We start from the raw sequence: 12,111 nt of genomic DNA on the forward strand, positions 1-12,111 counted from the left end.
CAGATGCTTCGAGAGCAAAAATCCTTCCTCAGCCTCTGCTCTAAGGACCACATGTGCACAAAAGTTAAAGCTCCCTTTCCCACCCTTTCCCACCCTTTCCCACCCTTTCCCACCCTTTCCCCATCCCTCAGCCCACGAGGCGACTGCAGGGGTTAAAATAAACCCGTCCGCTCACTCATCCGTGTCTTTTTTGCTCTCCTCGATGAACGCGATGGACTCGGATCTAAGGCGGTTTGTCACCTCGTACGTGCGCAGGGTGACTCCGAAAATATCCTCGTGGTACCGGCTGTCATCCTGGGAGAGAGGGTGGCAGAGGGGCACAGGGGAAAATAGGAATTTGTGAGCGGTTGGTGGCGGCCCCAGCAAAACCCCGTGTGGTGGGGAGGCACCAAATGCACGGAGAAGGGTTTGGGGTCTGTCACGGGTGGGACGGAGGAGGTGGAATGGCCTTGCCAAGGTCACACTCCGGGGCACAGTGGAGCTGCTCCGTGTGTTAGACCCCCTCAGCTGCTGGAAATTCCCAGCTTGGCAGGGGCACGAGCAGCCCAAAGGCAGTTTGTGGACAACCAGTGGCTCTGGGCTCCCGTGGGGCCTGGATGGAATTGGGAACATGGTTCAGAAAGGGTAATCCCATGGGAATGGTGCTGAGTTCTCCTCCTGGGGAGAAGCAGAGCTGTTCCAGCATCCCTCCCCGGGCCTGTGTCCCAAACTGAGCTCATTTAAGCTTCAGCTGCACCATCTGTGCTTGGCCAGGGGCACACAGACAGAGACCTTCGGAGAGGGAACCCACAAAACGCCCTGACAAATCCGATTTTTGACGGAGGGACTCTGCAGGGCGAACGAGCCGTGCCGGGGGTGCCCAGCAGCGCTGCACCAGCGCTCAGCACGCTCCTCACGGGAGCAGAGTGACCTCTCTGCGCACGCAAACCTCCGGAGTGTCACCCTCCCGAGCCTGGCTGGGTGCAGCCGTCACCTCTCCGGGCGGGAGGAGGCAGCAGGTGCAGTGCCCGTGGCAGGAGGTGCCGGCGGGGCACACGCAGGTGGCGGCCGTGTCACGCTGCACACGCCACTCACCCGCAGCTTGCTGAGGAAGGCTCCAGCCTCCTCTGCCGACAGCTGGCCCTGCTGCCGCACGATGCGCTGCACGGCCTTCAGGACGTCCCCGGCCATGGTGACATCCCCGCACACGTAGATGTGGCCTCCCTGCTCCTTCAGCGCTTTGAACACCGTCTGGGCCAGCTGCTCCTGCAACACGTCCTGCACGTATTTCTGAGAGACCAGGAGGAGGAGGAGGAGGGAGCTGGGATTAGCTCCGGTTTCTCAGCCCTGTCCCGCCCTGGGGCAGCAGGGAGAGGTGACCCCTCTTTGGGGGACATGGCTGTGCCTCGCAGCACCCACAGTGACAAAAAGGAGATGGGGACAGCGGTGAAGCATCATTCTGCTCTTGCATGGGCACACCTGCACCATGTCTGCCAGGCCTGTTCAGGTCCCAGCGGGGATTTGGGGCAGGGATTTGCACTGGCTCTGGGCCACCCCACTGGGTGACAGCTTCCCTTCCCTTCCCTTCCCTTCCCTTCCCTTCCCTCGCTGCCGCAGCCGGGGGGTGTTTAATGTGCGGCCGGCGTTCCCCGCAGGCCCGCGCCCCGTTTCCTTCCCTGCCCTTCCCTTCCCTTCCCTTCCCTTCCCTTCCCTTCCCTTCCCTTCCCCTCCCTTCCCTTCCCTTCCCTTCCCTTCCCTTCCCTTCCCTTCCCTTCCCTTCCCAAGCAGCCTGGGCACACATTCAGGTTGGCACCAGGATGGGGACACACCCTGGGAATGCTGATCACTGGGAAGGGACAGCCCTGCACATTTATGTGCCCTGGGGGTGAGTGACCACGGCTGTGCCAAGGAATCTCCACACCCTGCTGGCTCCCCGTGGGCACCCAGCGCTGCCTGGCGTTCCCGGGGCTGTGCCCACCTTTGGTTTGTCCGGTTCCCGGGAATAGGCCGTGTACAGCTCTCTGAAGACACCTTGGGTTTTGGCAAAGAGCGTCTCCTCCTTGTAGATGTGGTCGATCCTGGACTGCCGGCAGCCGAACACCAGGACCATGGGACAAGGCTTCAGCCCTGGGGACGGGATGGGGACAGCAGTCAGCTGGAGAGCACCCCAATACCTGATTCCCACAAGCCACCGCCCTCCAGACCCGCCAGCAGATCCGCTGGGACACCCCTGGCAGGATGGGACCCCCCTCCCTCCACCCCAAGCCCAGGGTTCCCAAAATCTCTTGGAGGGGAGGAGCAGGAGGGCCCCACCTTTGTGCTGGATGTCGAAGAGCCGCTGCTGCCAGAAGCTGCGGAAAGGGGCGATGCCGGTGCCGGGGCCGATGAGGATGCAGGGCACCTGGGGGTCCTGGGGCAGGTGGAACCCGGGCGCCCTGCATGCATCAGAGATCCAGTTAAACACAAGCTGGGTGTTCCCCCAACTCTGCCTGCAGCCAGCTGAGCCACCTCCCGGAGAGGGAGGGGAGAAAATGAGGTGAAATCCCAGGATGTGATGTTTTCGTGTGGAATTTCTCCCAGAGGGGAACCATTTGCTCACAAACCCAGCCCTGTTCTCTCCCACTGTGACAACACCTGAGGGCAGAGCACTCATGCTGCAAGGGGCCTCATGCCCTCTTCCTCAGCCCTGGCCCTGTGTGGGCCACTCACCCTCGTACAAAGCAGGGCACCACTTCATCTGTCTGGATCCGATTGAGCCACGAGGAGCAGACTCCGTGGTGGATGGGTCCTTCTCCATCTGGGAAGGGAGGGAAGTAGGTCTGTCCATGGCACATTGCCCAAGGACTTTTTTCTTCCTAAAGCCTTTTCCTTCCTAAAGCCCTCCCTGCTACCTCCCTGCTACATCCTGCGTGAACCCCTCCCTGAAACATTCCATATCTCAGCATCCATTCTCCAGGAATGTGGCAGAGTTTGGTGCTTGGATCCCTCTGTGGAGCTACCCAGGACCCACGCCTGCCATAGCTGGACCCCCACAATCCTTAGGGAGCACCCAGCTCTCCTTTGGACCTTTTTGGCAGGAGCAGCATCGTGATGCTCCCTGACCCAAACCCTCCATGGCAGCTCCTCTGTCCTCCCATCTCAGCATCCATTCTCCAGGAACGTGGCAGAGTTTGGTGCTTGGATCCCTCTGTGGAGCTACCCAGGACCCAAGCCTGCCATAGCTGGACCCCCACAATCCTTAGGGAGCACCCAGCTCTCCTTTGGACCTTTTTGGCAGGAGCAGCATCGTGATGCTCCCTGACCCAAACCCTCCATGGCAGCTCCTCTGTCCTCCCTGTGTCCTGCAGCGTGCCAGGACTGTGTCCATCTCCACCATGGCCATGCTTGGACACACCAGTGCTGTGTCCATCTCCACCACGACCGTGTTTGGACACACCAGTGCTGTGTCCATCTCCACCATGACCGTGTTCAGACACACCAGTGCTGTGTCCATCTGCTTGGACACACTGCGCTGTGTCCATCTCCACCATGACCGTGTTCAGACACACCAGTGCTGTGTCCATCTGCTTGGACACACTGCGCTGTGTCCATCTCCACCATGACCGTGTTCAGACACACCAGTGCTGTGTCCATCTGCTTGGACACACTGCGCTGTGTCCATCTCCACCATGACCGTGTTCAGACACACCAGTGCTGTGTCCATCTGCTTGGACACACTGCGCTGTGTCCATCTCCACCATGACCGTGCTTGGACACACCGTGCTGTGTCCATCTCCACCATGGCCATGCTTGGACACATCAGTCCTTGCACCACTGCAGAGGTTTGGCTCCCGGGAATGTGGATTTTGGGGTGGGCAAACAGAATCCCGCATGGAGTTTGGATTCTGTACCTGCCCCACAAGTGACATCTCTGGCACTGCCACTCTCCACAACATGGGACAGCAGTGCCCTGGTTTGAGGGAATCTGGTTAAAGGCTTTCAAATATCATCATCTCCCTGCTGGAGATTCTGTGGGGTTGCCCCTGTGCTGCTGCTGCTGCTTTTCCCCAGAGCGCCGACCCCGGCACGGTACCTCGGGTGCGGTAGGACACCACGGCCACGGTGAGGTGGACCTCTCCTGGGTACATCTCCGGGGACGAGCTGATGGAGTAGTAGCGAGGCTGGAGGAGGGGGAGCTGGGTGAGCAGCAGCGTGGAGGGCATCTGCACTGAGGGGAACTCCTCCAGCACCTCCACAATCGTGGGGTTCTTGGACCACTTCCACTCCTCGTACTCCTGCAAGCCCTGGGAAAGAGGGAGGGAGGAGAGAGCTGCAGGATCCACCTTTTCCAGGTGCCTCGAGTGGTATCCCACCAGGTCCATGGCAAAGCTGGGTGGCGGTGAAGGCACCCCCAGCCCTGCTCAGGGGTAGGGACTCAGCCTAACACGGTGTGGGATGAAAAGGCCCTGGCTGGGGCTGTGATTGTCCCCAGGGCCTCGCAGAACCTGGGGCTCTTTACCTTGCTGAGGACCTGCAGACGTTTCTTCTCCTTGTCACTGGTGGCCAGCAGAGCGAACTGCTGCAGCAGCAGCGGCGTGGGAGGGGTGGTGATGTCCAGGTAGTACGTGAAGGCCTGGAAGATGGTGCAGGGTGGGACACGGTTCTCGTCTGTCCAGTTGCTGATGACACCTGCCAGGAGGGAATCCAGCACAAGCCTGGCATCAGCTGAGCAGCAGGGCCGAGGTGGGCACATCCTGGTTTTCCTCCCCCCTGGAGACACTGGATTAGGGTTTTCCATCTCCGGTTACACCGCGTGTGGCAGTAGGGAATCGGACTTATCCTGGAAATATGGTGTTGGGATGGCCCCCCAAGATCCATTTGCTCTTCCTCCCAGTCCTAGACATTGCCCTTTCTAAGGGAACATAAACACCTCTAATTTTTCCATGGAGTATCTCCCCCAGCACCCTGCCCACCCTTCAAACCCCTGCTCCACCTCCCAAGTGCAGACGAGCAATGGCTCTGGGCAGAGCAGGGATGAAAGAGGTGCTCCCAATCTGGGCCAACATGGCAGGGAGACGGAAAATTATCCCCCCTGGGGATTTCTCCCTGAGGAGCTACAAGAACTTCAGGAGCTGGGAAAGGAGGAGAGAGGCCACGGGCACTCCCTGGTTACCTAGAGCCGTGTTCCTCTCCTCCAGCAGCTCCACCTTCACCAGCTGGTTGGCCGGAGGGGCATCTTCAAGCCTGTCTATGAGGGCATTGACCAAGTCCTCGTGGTTCCCTGGGAACACGCCCAGGTGGTCCCCGGGCAGGTACTGCAGCTCCTGGTGCCCGTTGGTGTGCAGGCGCAGGAAAATCGTCAGGCGGCTGCAGGGGAAGGAGGAAAAGCAGGAAAAAGAGGTTTGGGGGAACTCTTCAGGGAATCGCTGAGCCCTGGCTGGGTGCGCTGGGCAGCGGTGGTGGCGCGTCCAAGCTGTGGTGGCCATGTCACCAAGGTCACAGCAGGGAGAAGGGACACTGCAGCACCCCCTGACTCACCCCCCTTTTTAAAAGGGGAAAAACCAGTTTAACCTCCTGCACAGCCATTTTATCCATCCTTTGCTGCCGCGCCAGCCAGCTCCCCACAGGCTGAGGGAGGCACCAGCAGGGATTTCACCGTGCATGGAGGCCGGGAACACCCTCCAGTGGCTTCCAGTCGTGATTTGCCCAAAAGCGGATCCCATGGAGCATCCGGGGCTCAAGGGCCGTTTGTAGGACTGTTTTGAGTGCACCCTGTGTGGCTTCAGCTCCCGGGAGAGCGGCATCTCCTACCTGGACTTGGGGCTCTGCAGGTTCTGGCGCGTGAGGAGCCGGGCTGCATAGACGCGTTTTTTGTGGATGCTGTACAGTCCTGAGGAGGAAAAGAGCCGGGGAAGGAGTTCAGCGGAGCACGGCCAACGCTTCTGGCTTTTGTAGGATCATTGTGGGTTCAGCCCTTCAGACCAGAGCTGACCACAGGGGTTTGACCTCCCTCCTGCCAGCCCGAGGGATCAGAAACGCCCAGGGAGAACCAAGCACGGGTCCCTTTTTGTAGTGATCAAGGAGGACCCCGAAACCACCCCCATGAGACTCAGGGCTGTGGCCTCACGTTGCCCACAGGCTCCTCTCGCTGCCAGTGCCACCTGGCTGGCAGCAAAGCGTCTGGATTTGGGAAGAGCTGAGCCGGTGCGGCAGATCCTGCGCTGCAGGAGCCGTGCTGAGGGGCCAGGTGTCCATGGGCCGGACCTGCCTTTGCTCTGCAATGCTCCATGGAGCAGCATTGGACAAAATAAGCTTGGAAAGATCCCAAGTTTCCAGCTCCTCGCTTCACAAAACGGGGTCAGGAGGAGGGAGAGCAGGTCCTATCCAAACATCTCTGTTACAGACACAGACAGGGACCGGCCAGAGGGGCCTGGGACCGTCACAGGCAACTCCTTGGGCCTGGGACGGGGGGAAAGGTGGGGCTGAAATGCTGGGAATTTAACAGAGACAAAAAAGGGGGTTTGGCCCCTTTGCCCCTGTGTCTTGCCCATCTGCCCCACGGCCAGAGCCCTCCAGGTGAGCCCGCCTGTACCTTGTGTGAGCTCCGGGGCCTCGGCCACGTAGGTCAGGCGGAACTTGCTCCTCTTCCAGCTGCGGTCGTTGCTGATGAGGGAGTTGTTGGCTTTCTCGATGTTGACGTCGTCCCCCACGCAGAACACGTCACACGCTGCCTGCAGCACGCACCAGGCCCTCAGGCACCTCCCTGACCCCCGCTGACCCCCCTTGTCCCAACCCTCGTGGAGAAGGAGTCCCCAGAATTGTAGGGCTATACCACAGGCACGTCTCGTGGTGCTCTCCTTCCCTGATATCTGGGATAACGCAGGAACTCAACACACTGGTGGCTTTGGGTGGTCAGCACAAACCAGAGCTCCGCCAAAATGTGGAAACCTCTTTATTGTGGGCTGGGGTGGTGCTGGAGTGTCCCGGTGCAGGGAAGGGGAGGCTGGGTTCAGATCCAGCTCTAACTCTGCCCTTCTGCCCCCTGCTCCTCCCCGGAGCCCCAGGGCAGCCCCCGCTTACCTTGAAGACTTTCTTGGCCCAGGTCCTGAAGGACTCCTCCTGGCCACAGAGCTCATCCCCCTCTCCCATGCGGAGGATCCTCTCTCCGCCCAGCTCCTCCAGGAGCGTGTCCACGGCGCGGGCGAAGGCGCAGAAATGGGGGTAAGCGCGGGAGCCCAGCCCGAACACGGAGAACCTGCGGAGAGGGGGCACGGCTGTGGCTGCCCAGCTGCGAGGGACACTGGCGTGTCCCCTCCTGTCCCACCACCGCCCACAGCAGCCTGGAGGGGTCTGCACATGGCCAAAACACCTCAGGGTGAGGTGGGAGCAGCAGGCTCTGTGCAGCCCCAGCCCCTGCTCTGTCCCCCCACCCTGTCCCCTGTACCTGACGTTTGCCAGGGGCCCCGTGCTCTCAAAGTTGTCCCTGGAGTCGGGGCCATCGCTGGAGGATTTCCGTGCATCCGAGTAGGAGGAGACGCTGTTGAACCGCACCTTGTAGCTCCTGTGGGCAGCGACAGCACCCAGGGTTACCCTGGTGTCACCTGCGCGGCTCTCCCCTGGCTTCGTGCTCAGAGGGGACCCAGATGTGGGGGACACCGAGCCAGAGCTCAGGGCTCACCATTCCGTGAGCAGGGGAATGCGTTCCCTGCCCGGGTAAAGCCACAGCAACCCCTGTGCATCCAAAAAAAAATGCTCCAGGAGGTCCTTGTCACCTCCCCCTGTGCTGACCCAGGTGCTGGCCACCACCTTGTCCCCAGTGACGCAGAGCTGCCAGGACCTTTGGCTCTACCTGTCCTTCCCTGGCAGCACACAAGGTCGGGTGTGTGTCTGAAGAGATATTCTGAGGGTTTTTTTCACTCACAGGAAGTGGGAAATAAAGAAAAAAAAAACAGAGTGAGAGAAGAAGGGATGAGGAGGGGGAAGGGGAGCGGAGAAAAAAAAAAAAAAATCTGACAACAGCAGAAGCCTTTCTGAATTGAACCATCTTCCAAAATTGCTCCACACAAGAGTTTCTAAATTTACAGCCAGAGCAGTGAGCAGTGGTGTGTGCATGAGTCACGGCACAGCTCCCGCAGCCGGCACGGCCCCGCAGCCGAGTGACAGCCGGGGGCACAGAGCCCCTGGTGCCACCTCTGCTCCTCAGCCTCCCCCTCTCTTCCCACACCTCCACGCTCCTCTGCTCCTCCACTCCGCTGTCCCTGGGCCGTGCCCTCGCCCTGGGCTACCCCGGGATACGTGGCCTCCCTCGCCAGCCTCTGGGATCTGCGCGGAGAGGCTCGAAGCTCATCTTCCAGTGATGGGGGATTTTCCACAAGCCCAGGTGCTGTGCAGGGCAGCACAAGCCCCTGGATCAGATGGACACAAAGCCCCAGTTCCCCACGTTGGGGCAGCAGCAGCTTGCTCTGGAATGAGAAGGTCCTTGTGGTGCGGGATGGCTGCTGAAGGCTGGGCTGCATTTGAACAGCAGGCCCTGGAATAGGAATAGCTTAGGAATGCTTCGGAAAACCCTTGGAAAACCCTCACTGTAAGACGTGAGGAGCCAAATATCAACCCCAGCACAGCCTCAGGGCTCAGGACAGAGAGCTGGGGCCGCAGAGCCCTGGCAGGGTCCTGTGACACTGGGGTTTGGAGAGGCCACCCCACCCTGAGGGGCCTCAGCACTCCCTGGTGGAGCTGGGAGTCCGTGGGCAGGTGCATGGACAGGAACTGCTCTCTCCAGGTCTCTTTTGCCAGGCTGACACTGTCCCTCTTCCCCTCACAGTCCCTTCCAGGTCTCCTTTTCTCATGGCAAAAGGACTTTTGCGTGCTCGATGTTAGTAAGGTGCTGGATATTGGTTGGGGCAATCGCAAAAACAGGGTGCCCAAAGAAGCTGTGGCTGCCCCTGGATCCCTGGCAATGCCCAAGGCCAGACTGGACAGGGCTTGGAGCACCCTGGGGTGGTGGAAGGTGTCCCTGCCTGGCTCTCAGAACCTCCTGCCAGCCTTTAAATCACACTTCGAGGTGTCTGGGACAGCAAGCACTGAGCTCAGGGGCTTTTAACTCCTCCAATCTCCTGACTGGCCCTGGGCAGCACCCAAGGAGAAGATCCTTGGAGTGAGAACCACGTGTGGACTGCCCCTATCTCCATCCAGAGCCCTCCAGGGCAGCCTGCACGTCCTGCTCCATCACTGTCCCCACTAAGGCCATCAGGAACCTGAGGGGTTTCCAGCTGGGGAGCCCTGCAGGGACCCATCCGGCGGCTGGGCCAGGACAGCACTTGGGGCTGCAGCAGGGCCAGCTCCAGAGAGCCACAGGCCGGTCCCTGCCGTGTTTGTCACCGCTCCACAGCCCCGTGACACCGCTGCAGGCCAGGGCGCTGGAATCGCCCCGGATCCCCGGCCAGGGCTGCTCCATCCTTAATTAAGGAGCAGCCCTGTGCCAGTTGGTAGCTCAGGAGACATTCCAGGGTGGAGCCGTGTCCCAGTTCAGGGAAATATTTTATCCTTCACGGCTAAAAGGAGACCCCAAACGATTGTTCACACTGCCCTCCCTTCCCAGCCCCCTGGGGATCCGCACGGAGATGCTCAAAGCTCATCTTCCCGTGAAGGGGGATTTTCTGCAATCCCAGATTCCGTCTCCAAGGTACCGGTTACAAACATCACAGGATTATCGCGGCTTTTATTTTCCCTGGAAATCTTTTCACACCATGCTTGCAGCTAAATCTGGTTCTCGAGCCCTCCCCCACCTACATCTGCAAGGCTGGGAACTCCCTTCTACCTCCAACTCGTACTATTTTGGTGTCTCCTGGACAGGCCCTGGCTCTCAGAATCGATGACTTGGGGGAAATTCCTACTTTTACTTATTTTGCCATAGGTTCCTGCCTCTTGAGAGAAGCATTAAGGTGCCATCCCAGGGAATAGCAGGGATCCACAGGCACCCCTGACTCTGTGCTTTTGTCCTTCCTGGGACCTCCACCCTCTCCATTCCCTGGCTCTCCAGGCAGGCCCCATTCCTGAATATTTGCAAGGATTTCCCACTCCCCTGGGAGAGGATGAAGGCAGGGAACCTGTTCTGCACGCTGCGGTTTGGAGTGGGAGGGGAAGGGGTTGGAGTGCTCTTACTTCCTCTCCTCCAGGTTGGAGTTGGGATTCTTCATCTCCATCAATGCGCAGCCAAATTTCTACAGAAAAAGAGTAAAAAAGGCCGTCAGTTTTGCCAGGTTTTGCAGGAAACAAAGCCCCGAGCACAGCCTGGGCCGTGGCTCTGCTCCCTGCTCACTGTTCCCAGCTGCCCAGGGCTGCATGAGGTGGCAGCCCCCTGCCAGGGGACTGTCACCTTCAGCATGACACTGGCAGGGGGTCACTGGCTGCCTCCCAGCAGGGAATCAGGAGATGTCCCTGCTCCAGGGCAGGCTGGAGGCAGGTACAGCACCCGGACCTGGTTTGGGTCACTCCAGCTCAGTCTGAGCTGAAAGAGGCTGTTCCTGCTGCTGTGCCACTGCTGTCCCCTGCTGCAGCCACCCCTCGCTGCTGTCCTACCTCTCCGTTCTCAGGGGGGTCCCCGTTGCCGAAGGTGCTGGTGACCACCAGGACCATGGTCTCGTGCTCCAGGTGCACGATGTCGTACTCGTCCATGGACATCACCTGGGAGCACAGGGAGGTTACAAAGAGCTGGGAGCCTCCTGGGGATGGGAACAGTGCATCCCTGAGATCTCTGCATGGGGAGGGTGGGAATTGGAGCCCTGAGGGACACGGGCAGCCCTGGAGCTGCCACCCAAGGGACCACGGGCAGCCCTGGAGCTGCCACCCAAGGGACCACGGGCAAACGGGTGCTGCAATGGCTGCACGAAATCAGCTGGGAGAATCCCTGTGCAGGCTCCAACCCAGACCCACAAGGTCACATCCTGAAGGCCCTTGGCAGCTGTTTTCCATGTATTTCCTTGGAACACCCATGATTTCACGCCCGTCACAAGTCGGGAGCTGGTGCAATACCTTGGCATCGAAGGCGTGTTTGAAGATCTCGCACAGAGTTTTTGCGTAGACCTGGGACTTCCCCGTCTCCGTGGCGTACAGGATGGTGGCCTTGACCCTCTTGGCCATGGCTTGGCCCATCAGCTTGGCTGAGAACTTCACAGCCCTGGGAAGCAGGAACAAATCCCAGTCAGAGCTTGGTCCTTGGCTGTGCCTCTACCCCAGACCTTTTCACTCCTTATTAAAAGAACAGCCTGCCTTAAAAAGCTGCACCGTCAATTTTGGGAAATTTGGAAAGCTCTGGAAGAGCTTGACTTGTCAGAGAGGAAGAGGAGATGAGGGAAATTGCACACAGAGCTCAAATAAATGGGTTTAAGGAGGAAAATGCTCAACCAGGTACGGGGGTGGTATTTCTGCAGGGGCAGAGAAGCAGGAGAAGAACTCGGGGCAGGTAATGCCGAAGGAAAAGCTGGAACCAAGCAGAGCTGGAGCTCCAGGAGGAACAGCAGCTCCTCCATCCCTTAAACCCAGCTGGGCTCTGCAGGAGCCGCCCTGGCCAGTCCTGCTCCACACATCCCCCAGAGCCCGGGGACACCGAGGTCACACTGAGCTGTCTCGGTGCCTGTGGTTCGCACTGCGGTGACACCGTGAAGTCCCCTGGCAGGAGCAGCTCTCCCGAGGCCGGGGGGTGCCACCTTTACCCGAGCCTTGGCACGGCTGTGCCCAGCTGGCTGTTCCCCCCAGCCTGAAGCCGTGACTGGCTGCTTCTCCTCCAGTTTTCCCCACATGCTCAGCTCTGACAGCAGCCCAGCGAGGTCAGCAGCCTCTCTCTGCTCCTGGCCGGGGTGATGCAGCACCAGGAACGCTGATTCCCTGTCGGTGGCACCAGTGGGAGCGCCGTGATGGGGACAAGGGTTGTGGGTTTGTCATTTTAGGGACATTCATAATCACTTCAACACCGTTTTTCCTTGCATGCAGAACATCTTCATTTTTCCTAAACAGGCCACCAGAAAGGCAGAACTCCATCAGGTCTGGATTTAGGCTGATGTTGCAACAGGGAAAAGGAGGCAATTTTTGGAAGGCTGAGGGAGTACCGAGCATCTCTGTGGCCTCTGCAAGAGGAAGGGCTGCTCCCTTCACTCT

General features: G+C 59.5%; 1 protein-coding gene across 2 annotated transcripts in view; it reads right to left on the reverse strand.

Annotated features, from left to right (window-relative positions):
• The window catches only part of NOS1 (nitric oxide synthase 1), a 47,497-nt gene that overhangs the window by 9,587 nt on the left and 25,799 nt on the right, over positions 1–12,111 (reverse strand). For both annotated transcript variants that reach the window (XM_008642915.2, XM_008642914.2), the window contains exons 13-27: positions 10,990–11,134; positions 10,537–10,641; positions 10,120–10,178; positions 7,403–7,519; positions 7,039–7,213; positions 6,551–6,689; positions 5,770–5,848; positions 5,132–5,325; positions 4,478–4,647; positions 4,052–4,262; positions 2,689–2,776; positions 2,293–2,414; positions 1,958–2,106; positions 1,075–1,269; positions 176–294 (exon numbers count right to left, since the gene is read on the reverse strand). In XM_008642915.2, coding sequence (XP_008641137.2) covers positions 176–294; positions 1,075–1,269; positions 1,958–2,106; positions 2,293–2,414; positions 2,689–2,776; positions 4,052–4,262; positions 4,478–4,647; positions 5,132–5,325; positions 5,770–5,848; positions 6,551–6,689; positions 7,039–7,213; positions 7,403–7,519; positions 10,120–10,178; positions 10,537–10,641; positions 10,990–11,134 — 2,067 coding nt within the window. The remainder of the gene's footprint in view (positions 1–175; positions 295–1,074; positions 1,270–1,957; positions 2,107–2,292; positions 2,415–2,688; positions 2,777–4,051; positions 4,263–4,477; positions 4,648–5,131; positions 5,326–5,769; positions 5,849–6,550; positions 6,690–7,038; positions 7,214–7,402; positions 7,520–10,119; positions 10,179–10,536; positions 10,642–10,989; positions 11,135–12,111) is intronic.

This window comes from Corvus brachyrhynchos, unplaced genomic scaffold (assembly GCF_000691975.1).
Source record: "Corvus brachyrhynchos isolate BGI_N302 unplaced genomic scaffold, ASM69197v1 scaffold19, whole genome shotgun sequence".
Classification (NCBI taxonomy): Eukaryota; Metazoa; Chordata; class Aves; order Passeriformes; family Corvidae; genus Corvus; species Corvus brachyrhynchos.